The following is a 20,132-nucleotide window of genomic DNA, read 5'->3' as shown; positions in this document are numbered from 1 at the left end:
AAAAGAGATTTATTCTGTAATATATTATTATGATTATTCTTATTATTATTATCATTATTCTTCTTATTATCATTATTATATTAAGGCAACTTCGTTCCTTTCATTGCAATTGCTTTGTGTGTTCAATGCTAGACCTTATCTATAGCAGTAGCATTTTAATAGACAGCTGTAGGTGCCTGCCAGGACAAAAAAAGAAAATTATTATTTTCTCATCTTTAGTGTAAAAAAATAATCAGTTTTTTGAAAATGAAGAAAACATTGAGGAAGACTCCAGATTTCCCATGGTGCTCAGCTAAAAGGAAGAGGGGGCACATCAAGACCACTTCCTCTTTTGAGCGCCCATCAAGGTGACACTTCTGTTTTTCTCTCATTAGTATGCATCATAATGGCTTCACAAAGAGCTTTGCTTGTTGTTTATCTTGTGAGTCTTGTTTATGTGCGCAGTGCCAAATGCCTGGGCAGGGAAGAGGTGATGTTGAGATGGGGAGGTGGGGGGGCACAACCCAGTCTGCCCAGACCCTGAAGCTTCCTTATATTCACGGTGACCGGGTGTAAACTTTGCCCCAAACCCCCCCAAGGGGCGAGCTTAACCTGGGAAAAATAATCTTTTATTTGATCAACTATTTAAGAATAAAAAAAGAAATAAAAGAAGCAGCTTCTTTAAGTGCTGACAGCCTTTTTAACCAACTTCACAAAAAATGTACAGAAAAAATAAGAACCATATTGTACAGATATATGTGACCAGCACTCCTAAGGAAATTATTAAGCAATGAGGAGACATTGAACAACGCTGTACTATAACATTTTCTGTAATGATATGAAACTGATGAAAGAGACTAAGATAATAAAAATCCTTGATCATTATGTAAAAAAAAAAGTTCTTGTTGGGTTTCCTTTTTTAATAAAATATATCTGAAGAAAAAACAGTGATTTTCTTCTTTGGTACTAAGAGTTTGGTAGACGGCCTAAAGTTTAGAGAAGTGCATGAATTATGAATGAATGAGTAACATCTTACCTTCCATAGCAATCATTGTCGAGGTCCATGTGGATACAGTTTACAAATGTGAATGTGTTTTAACTGCATTAATATGAAGGTTTTCTAAGATATACTAAGAAAAAAATCCCTCAAAAGTAAGTGACTCAAGCACTGTATTAAGTACACTTTTGAAGTACTTGACTTGAATATTTCTATTTTATCCACTGTCTATATTATAGAAGGAAATGTATTTATTCTTTTCTCCACTGCATGTATTTGGTAACTAGTTATTTTTCAGATTCACGTTTTACATGAAAAGCTTCTAAAATACAATGATGTTTGAATATGAATCCAGTGATTTCCATCCTTTTTACAACCTCGTCCAAACAAAAGCAGTGTCTCGGTTGGGCCCCTTGTCAGAATGTTCTGTCTATCAGTTGTTGGCCTCTCCACCTTCCCCTCTAAACTCCTCACATGGCTTCATTTAAAGTTATGAATCTCAAAGAGCTCTGTTTCGTTTTCTTTGACGGCACCTATGGCTATAAGCGGTAATTGCAGGTGTGTTTTTAGGTGTGTGTTTTCGCACTTCCCAGAGATACAAATTCTGGAATGTCACCCAGTTCATATTACTGCAAATACAAGATCTTACAGCAGTGGGCCATAGGCTCAATTACCAGTGTGTTACCTCATTTGGCAAAAGATAGTGACTTACAGACATTTTTTCAAATGAAAATCTTTGAGATTATTATTTTGAAGAACTGTTCATGGCCCAAAGACGTCAAATCATCCAATACTTCACAAAACAGATTTATGTGAATGAATATAAATTTGTATTTAAATAGTTTTTCATTGTTTTCTATCTCATTAATTATCTCATGACCCCCCAAATTATTCTTGTGACCATAGGGGACCCGACCCATAGATAGAGGATCCCTGCACATATTAGTTACAGCAAGTTTTAAGTACTTCTACTGCAGAACAAGTACTTAGGCTTCTAATATTTTGAGTATATTTTCACTTCATTCACCACTGCTTCTTAGATGAACAAAGAAACAAAGCTGCATTTGAATGAAGCACTGCAAAGCAAAGGGGATTTTAACTGTCTTTCTTTCTAGGAAGGTAAGTATTTAAGAATCGGGTACTGGCAGGAGAGAGCCTAATGAGGAAAGGAGGTTAAGCGCAGAGGTGTCGGAAAGGATTAACCTAATAGAAAATACAGCAGGAAAAAGGCCGCTCCAGGCTTTGGTGTAGATATTTCTGAGGCTGCATGAGATTAGACAGTTTCTGTTCTGCTCTGCCAGGTGAAATGACAGTAGATCCCATTAGTTGGTGATGATTAATAATGCTGTGACGAGAACTTATTTAAATTCATCTTTGTGAATGGGTTGAATGTAAAGGGATCAGTGTGGAGATGACTGTACAGAATAACGGCAAATACTCTCTACCCTCAATTGCAATAAGTGTATTTTATTTATTAGAGGATACAGAGACAGAGTAACAACAGGTTTGCCAAGCATTTCATCTGAGTTGCTCTTTGAGTTTCAAATTTTCCAAGAAATACTTCAACTTGCTGAGGCCATCGGGATAAAAATTTAAATGGATGGCAGGATAATTAGTGATAATTTCGGGTCTGCATGCATGAGAAGGCAGGAATTGTCATATCCCATTTGGCCAGCTCTTCTTTAAAGCTTTATGATATTTTCACTAAATTAAATATTCAAACCCAAATGTTTTTTGTGGCTGTATAGCTGACCATTCCATCACATGGAAATCTTTCTTTTTATTATTTTGTGCATTTTAAGCTTGACATATTTGGTATCTTTGTGATCTTAGTGAAGTGCTGTGGGTTTGAACGATGTTTATCTTCATATTTTGCACTGTTTAAAATGATGTTTTCATATAATGCATCGGTAATTATTACAAAGGCTATTCATAATGAGTGGTCTTTTACTTTTAGTTGAAGTATTTTCTTGATTTCTGTACTTTTGCCTAAGAGAGTAGCTTTTACTTTTACTTAAGGAAAATTACTACTTTTACTTTACTTTCACCACTAGTTATCACAATTGTCAGAAAGCAAATACATACATTTACTCCAGTATTGTACATTAATACTATTTTGAGGTACTTTACTTGAGTAATTCCATGTTAAGCTACTTCATAGTTCGGAGGGAAATTTCACACTTTTAACTCCACTAGATTTATTGACAAAAAAAGTTACTGGTTTCTTTTTAGATTCAGGTTATTATTGATAATAATAATCAAATAGATATAAACATGCTGTATTATTGTAGACTAAACTACCTGACAGTCTATAAAGTAATCAAAACAACCACTACCTTCACCAGCTGCAACATTAAAGTGATGCTTTCACATTAATGCACCTATAACCTCAATTCCATTGTCAATGTTGTTGTATAGGTTTATGTTCATATATATATATATATATATATATATATACTTTTGGACATATATTTATATTGTACATAGTCATTAAATGTTTATACTTACATCTGTTCTACTTTCTTTGTTGTCCGTGTATTATTTTTTATATTTTTCTTGTTTATTTGTATATTCTATGTATGTACGTTGTGAGCAAAGTGAAAACCGGAGTCAAATTCCTTGTATGCGTATTTGAACGGGGGGGGGGGGCGCTGTGGAGCCGCAGTGTTGCCAGGGAGACGACTCAAAACACCAGGCTCAGTTTCACAGCAATGGCCACAAGTGTCCCGAGCACGGGGTCCCGACTGTGCCTGGACAAAAGTCACTGCAGCGGCTGAACGCGATCCTGTGAAGACCGGGGGAGAGACCTCGCGCTTTGCCTGACCGTCAATAAAACACACTTTACCAGAGGTTTGGATTATGGAGTAATAACCACTTCTTCTTCTTGTCTGAACCCACTCAGCCGTCTGTATTTAAAGTGGTGAGTAAACGCAGTCTGTTACGGGACAGCTAACCTAACCGTTAAGCTACGCAGTTAGCGGCACCAGGCTGCTAAGCTAAATTGGCTTCTGTTGTTAATACAAGTTCAATTATACACAGTAGGATGAACAGCAGCGTGTTTCTGAACGTATGTCTGCTGTTGCTGGTGTTGTATGAATGTGCTACATCGTTGCTCTTTCGTAAAGTTGCACTAAACGGATATCTGTTTCCACACAATAGGATAAAGACCGTAATTCCCCTTGTGACTCCGTGAAATCCGTCTCCCTAATGATGCCTTCATTTAAAGGTGCCTCAAACCAAGCCGGCTGACGTTAGTTTATAAAACAACATGACTGAAGAATGATTTCTATTTTCACTCTCAAAGTTTATGCATGTGAGCTAGTTAGCTAATTAATTAGAGATCTGGTGTTGGAGGGTAAACCAACCGAAGCTCAGTTTACGTTAACTATCTGTCATTTACGTTACTTTTTGTGATACACCTTACTTTTATGATAATTAGGTCAAGTAGCTTAACAAATAACTACTCCTATAGCGTAGGAGCTGTCATTGATTGGCATTTATACAAGTGATGGAAGGATAGTTCAAGCCATTAGCATGAAGGGTTTATTTGTACTGTCTTTATCTATAACTGTGTATGTTTCTGTGACAATAAATCAAAATCTTAGTTTGGAATAAATTACATTAGGACATAAATTGAGAAATGCATCACTATTTGTAAATAGCCTTTACAAGACTGATTGTATTAAGTATGCCAGCGTAGGACATGCCCCTGTTATAATTAACAGCATATTCCAGATCTTTCAACCATATCTCCTCGAGCCTTGAGCGAATACGTACCACTGGAGTTGTTTTCAACATGCATTGTTTGGCACACAATTCAAGTTGCAGCACTGTTATCAGAGGAATATCACACATTTGCCTCAGGGGGGCTTCACAATCTGTACAACATAGGACACCCTCTGTCCTTGGACCCTGGCATTGGATGAGGAGAGCAACTGAGGAGGGATCTCTCTCCTAGGAGGGACAGGCATGCAATTGATGTCATGCGTACGGAATAAACAACATAATGAGAAACACAGGGGAGGATATTCTAGCACCATTACTGATAAATTCAGTATTTTATATTTTTGATTAGCTCTTATTTAATTTGTCACCATCCCTGTAATCTTGTAAACTTTCTCCACATATCTTACTGACACCAAACTGTTGGTATTGCGTGGTTTGTTCATGTCTCGGTGGGTGTGCGCGCTTCCATTCCTTCTCATTCGTCTACACAAGTCCCTTCTGTCTCTCCCTTCCCAGCATCCCTCCCAGTGCTGTTGTGACCACCGAGCTAGACTAGGGCATGAGATCCCAGGCTTAATTAAGCCCACAGGAACAGATGGCCCGCTGGCAGTCTTTGCTGTTTGTCAGCCGTGCACCGCCACTCTAAACGTAGCTAAATGCTTCCGCATGGGGAGGGGTTCAGGAGCTTGGTCCAGGAGCCGGGGGATAGACCTGCCAAATGTAATTAGCTGTGGGAAGTAGGTAGAAGAGGGGGAGGGATGCCATGAGCTAGCAGGTGTCATGTGTGTATGACTGACTATATGCCAACGGTGGCTCTTAGTGACAAAGCCATGTTTATCCTTATGGTACTTGAGGTTTTTCCTTCATCCACACAGAATGATGTGTTTAAATGTTAGGCCTAAGTAGTAATAAGGTCAAACGTGTAAGTTCAATTTCTCAATTCTGGTTCCAGGAAATATGCAAATGTTTGTGTCAAGCCTACAATGTGTTTACGTCACAGCAGGTTTAGAGAGGGAGAGCACTACCTAAGCCTCTGCATGGTATTTCAACTAAAGCTATTGTCATTATGTGAAAAATAAAGCCAGGCTTTATAAATAGCCTTATTTGTGGCCTGCAGGGAACACTTTCACTCCTCACTCAACGGTTTTCTGTTCTAGAAGATAGATTACGTTTTTTTTCACACACACTGAACTAACATAGACTTCAAGTGAATACCTCCCAACTATACTACAGAATTTGCGAATCCAGATTAATACACAAATAATACTTAAATAGATAGAGAGAGATCAGGCAGTAGCCTAGTAGTTGTGTGTTAGGCATCGCATTTAAATGCAGTATTTTTATTTGGGCATCCGTTATCGGCTACAGATGGTTGAACTGATGGGATTTCAGGTGGCTGAGGCCAGAGAGCTTTCCATGTTAGGAGTTAGATTAGTGGTGCGATAGATGAGACGAGGTAGGAGTAAAGTTGTCCCCTATACATTAGGACTGGGTAATATGGCCAAAATATTCTGTCACGATGTAGGTAACTTCATACCTCAATAATGACGTATATCAACAAAAATAAGAAAGCCATTTAAAATAGTACCATTTAAAGAAAAGCTATATATGTGTATTATAATGTATATAGTCATCTATTATGATAATGATTGCTTTCTTTGCAAACCATGAACATATTTTGAAAATTAAAATGAACCCAGATGCACCCTTCAAGGCCTCTAAAGTATAACAGAAAAGAGAATGTGATGGCAGCTAAGGCTCCAGAGTCCTCCGTTATAGTTTCAGTATTGTCAATTAAGCTCTCAATCACTCTGTCAGAGCAACAGTCAAACTGGTGCGCATCTTTTTTGTCAATGATATCGGGGTTGGAAATACATTTTCCCACCTGTCACTGTGGCTGGTGGATTCCACAATCTACCAGCTAGGCTGGTGAGTGAAGCAAATCTGGCTGCCACATTTGGCGAATTTCAAACCCTGAATGACACCTTTCACCTTCTGTTTATGATTAATAATGTGAGAAAAGAGACAGCCAAGAAGTGATTTTTTTTAACCTTCTCTAATAAAAGAAATTGTACAAAAAGGTTTGCCATCCTTAAAAAGAAAATACCTGACTTTGTCCACCATGTAAACACTTATATATATATATATATAAAGCAAAGTTAATGAAAAATGCTTAAGATAACAAAGGAAATACATTTTTACTCTCTGTTTGTATTTCAGGGTGACAGATCACAGAGAGAACATAAAGGACGTCCTCCGCTGGCATGCTATGGCCTCTGTTTTGAGCAGTGTCTCATAGTACTCGAGCAGATCTCAGTAAACACTGGGGTGGTTTGAGCTGTATGCTGCTGCAGCAGGGGCGATCATGTCCCATATGAACGGTTATGTGCAAGAGGCCTCTGGTCAGGCCAAGAGCCACAGGGAGAGGGCAGTGGACTGTCCAGGGGACGAAAGTAGCCTTGTCAAATCTCCACACTCCAGTGCCCACATGGAGAGGATTCAGCACTACCAGGAGGAGCTTAAGAAGAGGAGAGAGGAGGACAGCAGGGGGAAGCATGACATCGACCCCAATGCTTCACTGAGGCTCAAGAAGCTGTCGCAGAACCCCAAGGTGGGCATTGACAATCCCACCTTTGAGGGAAAGGAGAAGGTCACCAAAGACACGTTCCTCCAGGATCCTGTAGCTGGTGAGTTGAGAGGGGGAGGGCAGTACGGGTTAGAGGGTCTTTACTGTGGTCTAAAAGGATGGAAGGAGGCAAGAAGGCCACAAAGGAGGGCAGCAATCTAGACTTCAGAGAACACAAGGGAGTAAAAGAAAACAAAAGGAGTAAAACAATGACTATTGAGGGCACAGAGCAGAGGAGGGTTGTGTGATTTAGGGGCTGTCTATTTCCACCGGTTAGGGACTTGGTCCTGTTGTCACAGGAAAATAACATTTATGATTAATTATACTGATAATACAAAGGGGTATTACATGTGTCCACAAAATATTTGTTGTGTGCACAACTCATCAATGTGTGTGAAGAAATTGATTGATTGTGTACTCAAATTAAATGGAAAAAATTAGCTCATTATTATATCAGTCACTTTTACATAAATAGTTGAATTTACTTGATCACCTCTGCCACGGAGGTTATGTGTTCGGGTTGGTTTGTCTGTCAGCAGGATTAAGGAAAAACCATTGGACCGATTTTCATGAAACGGTGGAAAGAGCGTAGCATGGGCCAAAGGAAGAACCCATTACATTATGGAGCGGATTTGAATCAAAGGGCAGATTCACACATTATTTTCCCCGCATGGAAACAACCTTGTTGGAGGTCTGCACGCTCCGAGGGCCCTTCTAGTTGCAAAGAGTGTCTAGTGAGAACAGAAGTGAGAGTTGATTGTCATGCAGAAGGTTCTGACATCTTTGATAGCCTATATGCAGCAAATGACATACATCAGATCTGTTTCTTATAAAGACAGTTATGTTTTGAATGCACCTGTTGGAAAGGTGTGGACAGGCAGGCAATACACCTCTACACCTCAGAAAGCAGTGAGGTAGAATCTGGGTGACTCAAGAGACTCAATAGACTAAATATGTTCGCGCCTCCCAGAGTCATGAAAAGCTCTTCATTAAATTCTTAAATATGGACATCTGCATATCATATGAAGCTCCTTTCTCTTAGAAATAACAACTTCAAACCTAATTTGCAAAAGCACACACATGCCTCTTAGCATTTTGACTATTCCTGAATTATGAGATGGAAGACACGCCCCTGTGTTTCTCTGTATTGCCTCTGTACTGTTCCCTCACTGTCTCTACCTCTTGCTCAGAACTGGCGGAGTTGTTGCAGGCTCTGAAGTGGGCGCATCACTGCCTGACTGATGCGCAGAGCCAGCAGGATGTGGAGCTGATCATGCAGCTCCTTGCCAAGGAGGACTTCAAGAATGCCTACACCATCTACATTGCCGTATCCCAGCAGATGACGAGAGTCATTCCCACCTCACCCCTCACGGCACAAGCAGAAGATCTCTGCCAGGAGGTACCCATAATGGTCATTCTGAAACAACTGAAAACTATCAGTTCAAGTTAACGTAGTTTACACTGCTGCGTCTTATAGTTTAACAGCTCCAGGAGAAACTGAATCGGGGGAAAATAGACAAACTTGTACCCAGAGTAATGAATAACTCACTTTAGATTTTAGAAATGTTTTAAGCATGCCACAAAATCTATTCTGTAGCTCATGAGACTAGCAGTAGTGGAGTAGTAAGAGGTGGCAGTTTGTGCATTCAGGCATAAACACGCTGAGATTGTATTTGCCAATTTGTGTTTTGGACCACATTAAGCCTATTTTCAGAGGCAAGTACCTCTGCGGGTGAAGTATCTGAACAGACTCAATGAAGCATGAAAAATCTTTGCTTCTGGTGATGATTAATTAAAAAAGGCTGGCCAGAAGACAGCCATGCCAGTCTGAATAATTATAAAATGTAAATTGTCTTGTGGTTAAAAACAAGGTGAGTGAAAACAAAAATGAGGCATTTGTTGGATCCCGGGCCGTGCATGGAAGTAGAGTGTGCTGGGAATTGAAAAGAGGCAGAAGAAAGAAAAAATGATATTGGAGAATTAGGGAGAAAAGAGGAAGGAAAGGGAAGAAGGCATTAACTATGACAGTGCTGACTCCTGAGCCCCCCCCCCCCCCGTACAGAGAGTGACATAGAGCAAGAAACCATCCCAGTATTCAGGTTTGAGTAGGTGGGAATGTGACACACTTGACTTCCTCGTTGACAAAACACAAGCCGGTTGTTCCCACTGAAGCAAAGCGACAGTAATTGACTAGTGTCCCTGTGGAGCCCAGCCTCTGCACGTTGACTGTTCGAATGCAGCCACGGTCACACAGAGCTCGGTCCCCGACAGAAATGGTGATATGGTTTGCTGTGAATTAGGTAGAAGCTCTATACAACAATGACAGGCTACGCCCAGAGTAAGCACTTCATTAGGATTAATGTCAACGTTTGATAGGTGTAGCATGAAAGAATGTAATACAGGCTTTTCAGCGCAGTCAGACTGGTGCAGTGTGATTTTTTTTTTTTTTTTTTATTTTTTTTTTTTTTTTTTTTTTTTTTTGATTTGCAAGATGTGTAAGAGTCAACCTTGTTTTGAGGAAACAGGCTGCTAGAGTTCATTCAGAGGACACCAAGCATTACAGCTACAGAATCTGTATTCCAGTCTTGACAGGAGTTTGAGGATAGAGGGGCTGGGTTACATGATCGGTTTTGCTTCTCTCCCACCAGGCGTCACAGCTCCCGAAGTGCTTAACAACACGTAATAGTTTGAGCTGCAGTGTGTCCTAACTAAGTGGCTGTGATGTGTGTCACTCAGTTTGGCTGTTGGGTAAACTAATCTCCCAGCAGCCCATGGTGCTGGCTGAGGCGGCGCAGCACATCGCAGGAAGGAGGGCAGGATCTGGGCGGCTAGAAAAAGAAAGTCCAGCAGCTTACAGCAGCGTGGATCGAGGCGCAGCGCTGCTGGGGGGGGGGGGGAAGTGCGTCACCTTGTTAGTGAGGGTTTGATTAGTGTAATGGATGAACTAAGCTGCAAACAGGAGATGAAGAGGAAGAGGCAGAAAGACGGAGTGTCAGAACAACAAAATGCCTTCTGATATGAAGTCCAAGCCGCAAACAATAGCAACTTCCCACTAAATGACAACACAAGAAACAAATGATTAAAATAGAGCAGAACAGAGGAGAAGAGAACGGAAGGAAAAAATTGAGCAGAGTGGAAAGTCTGAAAAGCCATGGAAGAAAAGAGGAAGTTATTCTTGTAAAATCTGTGCAAATAAACACAGAACATGGATCCTTTTCTAGATTGTGTATAGTCGTCGTCCCCCCTCCCCTAGTGTAACAGCAATTGCAACAGTTAATTCTGTTATTATACTACAGGATTACAACAATAGGTATTGGGTCAACCTGTGCTTCGCAACTATGAAATCTGCTCTTCTCAATCTAAAACATAATGAACAATATTGTCGGGTGTAAGTGTCAGAAAATAAACCCTGTTGGAAAGGGCTAATTTCAGCGAGATGCTAAACACAGTCTCATGAATAATCAAGGGATACAAGTGAAGTAAGATGTGGAAATACAGTTTTCACCAATTGAAGAACCTGTTATACAATTAGAAAACTATGAATGTAAACCACTCATGAGGTTTCTGTATGTTTTGTGTTTGGGATATCTCAACACAAACTGAGTTATGATGTGTCAAATGATGACAGTCTCCCCTGAAGTTTGTGCTATTGAATGGATCATTGATCCACTGAAGTCCAAAGAATGCATCCTCTCAGTGGCATTCATTTAAGTGAGGACTTGAGTCACATAGCTTAGGGCCACGTCATTCTAAAAAAGAAAAACTAGTTTGTACAATGTCTTGTCTTACCACGTCAGAATTCAAAAGCGTGTGTACTTGTTCCAAATGGCCACACTCACCTACGGCTGTAAGACGGCCATCATAGAAAGGGATGATGCCGCGGTTATCGTTAAATACGGTGAATAGAGTCGCACAGTCTCTCCCTGAAGACATTCGGAGTGTTGTACTTGGTTGTTCACATGAAAAGTGAAATAGTTGTGTCACGCATGGGGAAAAAAAAAGAGAGCTTGCGAGAGAAGTTCAAGCCCCGGGCTTTCCTTCTCACCTCCACACAGCTGGCCAAGCAGCGCGTGTAGTGAGCGTGAATGTCCGGTTGTCGGTTCCGGCAAGTTACAGAGGTTGTCGGTTTCACGATCTATTGCGCCATCCGACAAGCAGTTCTGATGGAGTCTGGCAGCTTTCAACTCAAATCTGACCGAAGTCAGAGTTTTAATTAGTTGTCTTAATGTTTAAGAAAAAATACTCGGGTTCTAGTGACTTTAGACTTAAGGGTCTAAATTGGTACTAAACTCTTTTACTTTGTTCTTGACTTTACTTGGTCACCCTGATTATCTCTCTTCGTGTCATTTAGCTCACTGTAGTTCTGTGTCTGTGTTTCTGTTCAGGTCCAGAAGATCCTCCAGTCCAGCCAACATAAGGAGGGTTTGGAGCTCAACGCTCTGCTCACCAATCCTCATCTCCAGGTCAGATGTCAGATCTCAGTTGTGACTAACATTAATAACCAATGATGGCGCCTTATAGACTAACTAACTAGTAATACCCAGATAATGTGAATACTGGAAATATAAATATTGTTATACTGTACTTCCAGTCCAATAGGGTAATTGTTTCTCTTGCACCTTCAACTGTGATGTCAGACGTCAAGATTTAGTGTATGATAGTCTTTTATAAAAGGAAAGAATAACACTTAGCTGCAAACCAGTTCAAAGGTAATTGGAGGACAGTTTTTCTTAGCGATCATTATACAGACTGAGTTAAAAGGCAGATCAAATGACAGATCGCTCCATCATGATATCTTTTATGACAAATTAGTTTTATCTTTTATTATTCGATTTTTTTTTTTAAGGTTAACTAGTCTGTGATTTGCTCCGAATATTGGATCTAGTGGCTGACTCAAGGAAGGCCATTATGTAAATGTGAGCACTAAGCTTTTCCTGAAAGGACTCATGTAAACCCAATAATGAATTATGATTATGAAATTGCGACAGGCCTACTGACAAGGTGGATGCTTCTCTTAAATACAGTAATGCTGCCCAGACAGTTACAAAATGTAACTGGTTAAAATGATGTTATTTCCTGGCATAGTACCTGAAACATTACGAGGTTCCTCTTAGGTGAGCCACTTCCTCCATCTTTACAGAAACTATTAGACATCGCAGGTACGAGCAGGCCACTTCTGCCGCTGTGTAAGGAGTCACATTATGAAAAGCCGTACACACTTTGGCTTCCTGTGCATCTCTTCAGTGAACCATGAAAAGAATCAAACAGATATTCAAATGACATTGCTTTGAAGTTGCTCTACATTTGTCAGTTTAAGCTTCAGTGATTCTTCTGTAGAAACAAATGTCGCCACATTATCAGACATCATCCATTAGAGAGGCAGTAAGGTGAGGAAAGACCTCAGGTGGATGATGCTGCTGTGATTTTATGGTTGAGGGTTCTCACAGGGGAACGCCAGGGGTCGGAATTTTTGGCCTACATGACTTTGAACTACCAATTTCTCTCATTGCCCTGTTAAGCCCTCCACTGAGCTGGATCCATGTAGCCAGCGGGGGCAATATGATGTGAAGTGAGCCTGCCTTGTGGCACAGAAAGTGGAACAGATTATGTTGTTCTCTGCGGGGAGCAGAGGCTCACACTGTAGTGTACAGGTAAACAACCGCATACCCAAAACTAATGGACAGGTACATGTGTAAGGAGTATAGGCTCCATTTCATTGTTTTCATCCTTAGAAATAAGAGTTCCTTATTAAAGGCTGAGGTTCTACCCAGAACCATTTGGGGATAAGCCAAAGAGCCCTATATGGTTCTAGTTAGCGCCTGTATTTCTAAGAGTGCAGGACACGGTTTCTTCGCCAGCGGGGAAGCCAACGGTGTTTGATGATTGATGGTGGTGGATCCTGACTGTTAAATGGAGGTGGAGATTAAGATGGATTGTGTGTACGCCAAAGCTTAGCCCGGCCTCTGCTCTCCTAGGTCCCCTCTCCTGCAGGATAGGGAAACTAATTTGGACCGACGGTTATTAATTGTGGGGCTCAGAGCGCTTGTCACTTTAAATGAAGTAGAGGAGCAATCTCTGTATTATATCTGGTGGGTTTGCTGACTGGTCTTGTTAAAAAAAAGATGGGTTATAGGCAGGCTTCTGGTAGCAGGTGCATGTGTTAAGTATCTTTGGTATCTTCTTCATCCGTTTACACTGTCAAACCACTCAATAAATGTTTGTCATGTTGATTACTTTATTTCCATACCAACCATAGTTGCTATAAAAGACAACATCTATACAATCAGAAGCCTTTCATGCATTCATTCTCTTGAACTCATGCGGCCTCCTCCTTTTATTTTTCTGTCCGTGTTTCTGTCCGTCACGTGTCTGTAAAACCTTTGTATGTCTGTACTGTTTGTCTCTATGTGTTTCTCTGTGTTTGTTTAATGTGGCAGGCACTGATGCAGGCTCATGACAGTGTGGCGGGGCAGGAAATGGCAGAAGAAAGTTTGACTCAGTACATTGGAGAGACAGTTAAACTGGTGCGGCTGGAGAAGGCCCGTGACACTCCACTGGTGAGACGCCGTCTAATACTACACCTCTGTTATTGCTGTGTACATACAGTATGTCTTTGTGTATTTTCTCACAGCTTCACAAGGATAGGTGATACACATCCAAAAACCTTAGTTGGTACTGTATGTAACTACAGTACAATGAAAATGTTTATGAGTTATTAAGGGAACAACAAAAAGGATGAATGATGAACAAAGACATATATGGTTGTATGTAATTGTGTTATTTATTGTTGAGTTTTTGTGTGTCTAATAAAAAAAGCCTCTACTCTAAGCCTTCACCATGCTCCACACTCACATTTATCATCTGGCTGTGTCGGTGTCAGTGTACCCACAAACCAACAGGGCAGCAAAATGCCTGTCAATGTGAGCTCCAGAGGGAAATTTGAAAGAAATTGGAAAAGACACAATGCTGTTCGCTGTATGTGACATATTTCTTTGTATTCACACTGTTGCCTCTCCTTCTGCTTTTAGACGTGTGTTTCTCTGTTCACTGTTATTTTAGAGAATATTGTGGATTTCATTTGTGTGTGTGTGTGTGTGTGTGTGTGTGGCCATCAGGGTGCAACAGTACGTAATGACATGGACAGCGTGTTGGTGAGTCGTGTGGTGAAAGGTGGAGCAGCAGAGAAGAGCGGCCTTCTCACTGAGGGAGATGAGATCCTGGAAATCAACGGGACATCTATTCGTGGGAAACATGTCAATGAAGTCCATGACTTACTGGTGAGGACCAGAAATGATCCGGTAGAAATTGAGTCTGTTACAGCTTTGTTATAGAGTACGCACGGGTGCTTCAAATGTCTATAAATCTAAAATGATATCCATTTAATACTATTAAAGGCATCTGAATGTATTCATAAAGCGGTCCGGTACTTAGACCATCTGTTCCTCCATAGCTGGTGACATTAGGTGTCACCCACAATGCATATCCACCTCTAGATTAATGTTAGTTAATGTTAGCAAGTTTGACAATCATTTATAGCCTTAGAAATTTCATTAGGTGGTTGTAGTTGATAGTGTTTGTGTTTAGACAAAAACACTAAATGCTTTTATTCTGAAAAAAAAAAAATAGCAGTAAAACAGTGCTCAGATTTTGAGGTAAATACAGTAAAAAATATAATGTAATGGAAATGTGATCCCTTCATTGCTTCTCATCTTTTCCATCAGCAACAAATGCAAGGCACTCTGACCTTCCTCCTCATCCCGAGCTCTCAGATTAAACCTGCCCCACACAGACAGACTGTGGTAAGTCTCTAATGGTGCGAGTGTGAGCGTGTGTAAGAACGCATGTTTGCATGCATGCAACGCCAACCTTGACGTTGTAAATCTCGTCACTTAGATGCACGTACGAGCTTACTTTGACTACGACCCCTCTGATGACCCCTTCGTGCCGTGTCGGGAGCTGGGCCTGTCCTTCCAGAAGGGAGACATCCTCCATGTCATCAGCCAGGACGACCCCAACTGGTGGCAGGCCTACAGGGATGGAGATGAGGACAACCAGCCTCTGGCTGGACTCATTCCAGGTATAGGGATCAGACCAGGGCTGAATACCAATATTCAGTGTGTATATAAAAACATAGTTTATTGTTTTACAAGGGCAGATAACTGCAAGGACAAATTGCTACCAATACAAAAAATCCTCTACTGGTATGGTAAGTTGTTTGATTATGTGTTCATATGTTTTGTTTAATCACTCCACTAAACTACAACACATTGTACTGTATCAACACTAAAACGCATATGGTATGTCTACTTACAATGCATACAGCTGTATATTTTAAACATTCTGTACAGTGCATGTGGCTAAAAGATGTAAGAAAGGGAGCAACAAAGTTGGAGTTACATGCAAATAAGTGTCTTTAACTCACTAAAACGTAACAACACTAAACGTTGGGGGACCAAGTCTGTTTTCAGAACAAGGGCACTTAGTTGGAAAAGGAAAAATGTGCAAATAGATAATAATGCAGAATACATTTGTTGATTAGAAATTGTCCAACCAGTGCACATATTTAGGTGAATATAAAATATATAACTATAATCTTACTAGAATATGTCACACACAATTTTTTGTCGAATGTATTAAAGCTTACTTTAGTTAATTAAATCCCTACAGTTGTCAGCAACAGCCTTGTAACACACAAACAGCATTGTGTGCATGTACTATCATTCAGTAGTGAAACTTAAAAAAGGCTGAACTCTCAGCAGAAAACAACAATTACAGAGTTAACAGTCTGTAGTACATGAAGGATACACATCTGCATGATAATAACTCTTAAACCTGTGAAGATTACGTTTAACTAAAAACTCTTCTGTCTTAAGATAAATCAAACAATGATACTTGATACCAGCGTATCAATAATTCATAAACTACACAGGACTTCTCATCCATCCCTAGTAATAGTTTTGGATACTGTACAGCCACAGTAAAGTGCTGTGAGAAACAAACAGCAAACACCACCCACAGCACATCAAGCAGATTAAAACAAACACCGAAGAATTATTCGCAATTACTCTCTGACCCATGTCTGTTGTGGCTGGAAGAAAGTCAGGTTAAGTAGTGGAAATGGAAAGCGGGGCCTGTTTGTGCCTCTTCCTCAACACGTCTGGAAACACGAGGAGGATTATGAAAAACAGCTCTAGGCCGAGAGAAGCTTGTTGGTATTTTTTGCAATTTTCCATTCCTGAGTGTAATTGCCTAGTGCATGTTTTCCATAAGCTAACTATAGAGACATATTGATGAACACCAACCAAAATGTTCAAATCTGTACATTTTTGAACTCATATGGGCTTTTAAAATGGAAACTGGGTTTGTGTGTCTATATTTACTTTGAGTTGGAGAGCTGATCTGCGTGACCTTGCTTTTCACTTTTTCAGGGAAAAGCTTCCAGCAACAGAGAGAGACCTTGAAGAAAACTATAACAGACAGGAGTCCAGAGCACCAAGGTAAGCGTGAAATGTGTAAACACGCACTATGTGGTGAGGAAATACAAGATATCATTTAGTTTCCACCCTGACTCACATGAAAATAGAGTTTGTGGTGTCTAGAAGGTGGCAACAAAGTAAACTGATAAAACCTATTTTAAAGCAAATATTTTTGACTTGTCATTTCTCCAGGGAGGCTTTGGTATGCAAAGAAAAACAAGAGACAGAAGAAGAAGAGCACGACTACCTTGAGCAGAAACATTGGTAGGACTCTTTTTCTTTCTTTTTTCTCACTCTGTTTCTTCAGAACATTTTTAGAAGTGGGTTGCTGGTTTGAGAATGTGCTCCCTCTTCCTCGCCAACCACTGTTGAGAAGCTGCACCCTTAACCCACAAAACTCCCATTGTCGCTTCTCATTTACCACAAGTGAAAGACGACCTCCTGTCCCGGGCAGCTCTCCAAGTGTCCACACATTGTCAGTGTTAACCCTACATGTTAGCCGGAGTTGACACGTCTTGTCGCTCTCGCAGCAGCTTGTCCAGACTCGTGTGTCACAGCTTAGATTAGTCTTTACAGACGGGGTCAGAGGAGGCACCGGCAGGTGCCCAGCAGGTGCCTAAATGGCTTGAAGGGGGATGTGTGATGTTGTTAGCTGACACATAGGAAACGCATATATACTCGATTGAAGGTTGAATATGAAGCAGGACACACAAACACAGGAATGATAACGTAACAGTGTGGTATTATTACCTCTCACCGGCCTCCAAAGAGAGGTCAAATCTCACAGATAGTTACAGAACAGCATCCTAAGAACTAGAGAGGATTGTGTATGTTAGTCAAGGGGGTTTCATTATCCCTTCCCAACTGTCTCTTCAGACTACGATGACATCCTGACCTACGAGGAGATGTCACTTTATCACCAGCCTGCCAATCGTAAACGCCCCATTGGTCTGATTGGTCCCACAAACAGCGGTCACGATGAGCTGCGTCGAAGGCTTCTGTCCATCGAACCGGAAAAGTTTGCCGTCGCTGTTCCACGTAAGTCGACGTCCTGTCTAAGCATGGGGGATATCTAATAATTAATGATTCATCAACAATCCATGATTGCAGATGAGGACAAAATAAGTGTTTTGTGATTTGACATATAACCTTTCATCACCTGTAACTGCACGAAATTCACAAATTTCTAATGTCAAAACATTTAACTGACAACTTAGAAAGTTAGACTATAAGTTAACTAAATACTATTTAGTTTTAACTGCGCCAATTGTTACAAAACAGCTCGAGGATTTTGGCAAGAAATAAATCAAAATGATCTATCCTTCTCCATGGCTCAGACACAACCAGAAACTCAAGGATACATGAGCGGAATGGGCGCGAGTACCATTTTGTGAGTCGGCCTGGCTTTGAGACCGACTTAGCGGCAGGAAAGTTCATCGAGTCGGGGGAATATGAGAAGAACTTGTACGGCACCAGCACCGACTCAGTTCGACATGTCATCAACTCTGGACGCATCTGTATGCTCTGCCTCCACACCAGGGTAGGAGACTTGAGTACTTGTTACTGTCTGGACAATTCCCAACATTGTTTCTGTCTTACATGTTGACTACAAAGCACATTTCATCCCTCTGTCTTGATCAAATTCAGAATATAAATTTAATTGTTTTTACGTAAAGAAGACGCCAGAATAGTGCATGGTTTGGTCTTTCCATCCATTTCATATATTTGCACGTCCCTGTTCTTCCTCTTGTCAGTCACTGCAGGTATTAAGGTCCTCCAACCTCAAGCCCTATGTCATCTTCATCGCTCCGCCTTCTCAGGAACGACTACGCTCCCTGCTGGCCTCAGACGGGAAAACACCAAAGGTACCCGCTGTACAGTGTTGCAAAACGGTATTTCCATATATTTTATTTATCATGGCGCTAATAGTAAAAAAAAAGGTTGTTAACTCCTGGTCCTCTAAATACACGAACACATTGGAAATAAAAGTATTGCATCGCATGAAACCGATACACAGCTCTCACAATATCAAAGTATTCAAATCATTCAATTAATAAAGTAACAATGACCGTACAAGCCTTTCATATTTACGTCTAAAATGTCTTGTTTTCTTTGCACAGCCTGAAGAGCTGAAGGAGGTTATTGAAAAGGCCCGCGAGATGGAGCAAAATTTCGGCCACTTCTTCGACGCAACCATTGTGAACATGGATCCAGACCAGGCTTTCCACGAGCTGCGCAGGCTGATAGACAAGCTGGACACTGAGCCACAGTGGGTGCCCACCTCTTGGCTGTGCTAGAGGTCACAGGGTTATGACTGGGTCAAAGGAGTCAAACAGAAATGAATGTTCCCGGTGATTGAAGAATGAAGGATGGACAGTGCTGATTGTCTTTGGATTTTCACTTGCACATTCTCCTCGTTTATAGAAGAGGTGACCTTTACCACATGTTGCAGGGATGGACTCTTCCTCACATTTCATTATGTTGGTGTGTGTGTGTGTCTTTGTGATTTTTTTCCTGTTTGTTTATTGTTTATCTCAGTTTCATGCAAAGTCATTTATCAAACACATAGCAATGTTTCTATCCTATTCGCGATAGTTATTTATAATTGTAAATATATATATTTTCTAGCCAAAAGGATAAAATATTTTATTGATTTTTTTTTTTTGTGTGGGTGATATACAACTGGTACACTCAACTTGGAGAGTGTTATTGTCACAATTTTGAACAGATGGGGGAAAAAACTGCTGTAACCTGCACAGTTTCGAGGTGCTTCCTCAACACCAGTGTCAGTATTATTTTTTGTAGTTTCATGTCTCATTTTTCGGTGTGATAACACACCTCAAATCTAAGGTATTGTCTCTAGCTGGTAATCATTACTATCAGTATATCATGCTGCAAAGCACTCCTGTAATAGTTTCCACCAGTATTGTCTAAACCAGACTCCAACAAATATGGTATTGCTTCTTTGCAGAGAACTTATTGAATCGTAAGCACAATTCTGGAAAACTGTTAATAAAATCAGATACATATGTGAACGTTGGTAATATTGGTGTTACAACACTAATGTGTACTAATTCAAACTTTGCAAAGTCCGACCGTAACTAAATATGTGATAAATGTATCATTCTGATGCAAGATGGCTGCCATTCCTTATTTAGCTGGGTTAACTAAACACTTGCACAAAATGTTTCCTCGCACACGTTGAAAGAAATTTGATCCTGCAGTCTTACCCGGTCCTCCTTTACTTCACATGTGGAACTGAAAAGCTTCTACATTAATGCAAATGCCGACGAGATGGAAAAACTGTTCTAATCGTGTCAAGAAATCT

General features: G+C 40.5%; 1 protein-coding gene across 5 annotated transcripts; it reads left to right on the top strand.

Annotated features, from left to right (window-relative positions):
* The first annotated feature begins 3,684 nt into the window (after positions 1-3,684).
* pals1b (protein associated with LIN7 1, MAGUK p55 family member b) lies at positions 3,685-20,092 on the top strand. Of its 5 annotated transcripts, none has more exons than XM_031861628.1 (14): positions 3,685-3,896; positions 6,923-7,389; positions 8,519-8,727; positions 11,714-11,791; positions 13,778-13,885; positions 14,444-14,605; positions 15,050-15,127; positions 15,222-15,534; positions 16,757-16,825; positions 16,997-17,068; positions 17,681-17,842; positions 18,142-18,344; positions 18,559-18,696; positions 18,925-20,092. In XM_031861628.1, the coding sequence occupies exons 2-14, from the start codon at positions 7,068-7,070 to the stop codon at positions 19,099-19,101; spliced, it is 2,091 nt and encodes a 696-aa protein (XP_031717488.1). In that variant the 5' UTR covers positions 3,685-3,896; positions 6,923-7,067; the 3' UTR covers positions 19,102-20,092. The 5 variants fall into 5 exon arrangements, with proteins under 5 accessions (XP_031717488.1, XP_031717491.1, XP_031717490.1 ...); XM_031861631.1 differs by having other exon boundaries at positions 13,766-13,885; positions 15,222-15,405; positions 18,559-18,669; XM_031861630.1 differs by having other exon boundaries at positions 13,766-13,885; positions 15,222-15,405.
* Positions 20,093-20,132: the final 40 nt, after the last annotated feature.

The sequence above is a fragment of the Anarrhichthys ocellatus genome, unplaced genomic scaffold, assembly GCF_004355925.1.
Source record: "Anarrhichthys ocellatus isolate YVR2014 unplaced genomic scaffold, GSC_Weel_1.0 scaffold25, whole genome shotgun sequence".
NCBI classification, from domain to species: domain Eukaryota; kingdom Metazoa; phylum Chordata; class Actinopteri; order Perciformes; family Anarhichadidae; genus Anarrhichthys; species Anarrhichthys ocellatus.
This window is presented reverse-complemented; position numbering and strand designations above follow the sequence as displayed.

Excerpts from the sequence above, each read along its gene's own strand:
- pals1b (XM_031861627.1), top strand. The coding sequence starts at position 7,068 with ATGTCCCATATGAACGGTTATGTGCAAGAGGCCTCTGGTCAGGCCAAG. Across the intron at positions 16,826-16,996 it reads CAGGAGTCCAGAGCACCAAG|GGAGGCTTTGGTATGCAAAG; the intron begins GTAAGCGTGAAA and ends TCATTTCTCCAG. Across the intron at positions 17,843-18,141 it reads GTTTGCCGTCGCTGTTCCAC|ACACAACCAGAAACTCAAGG; the intron begins GTAAGTCGACGT and ends TCCATGGCTCAG.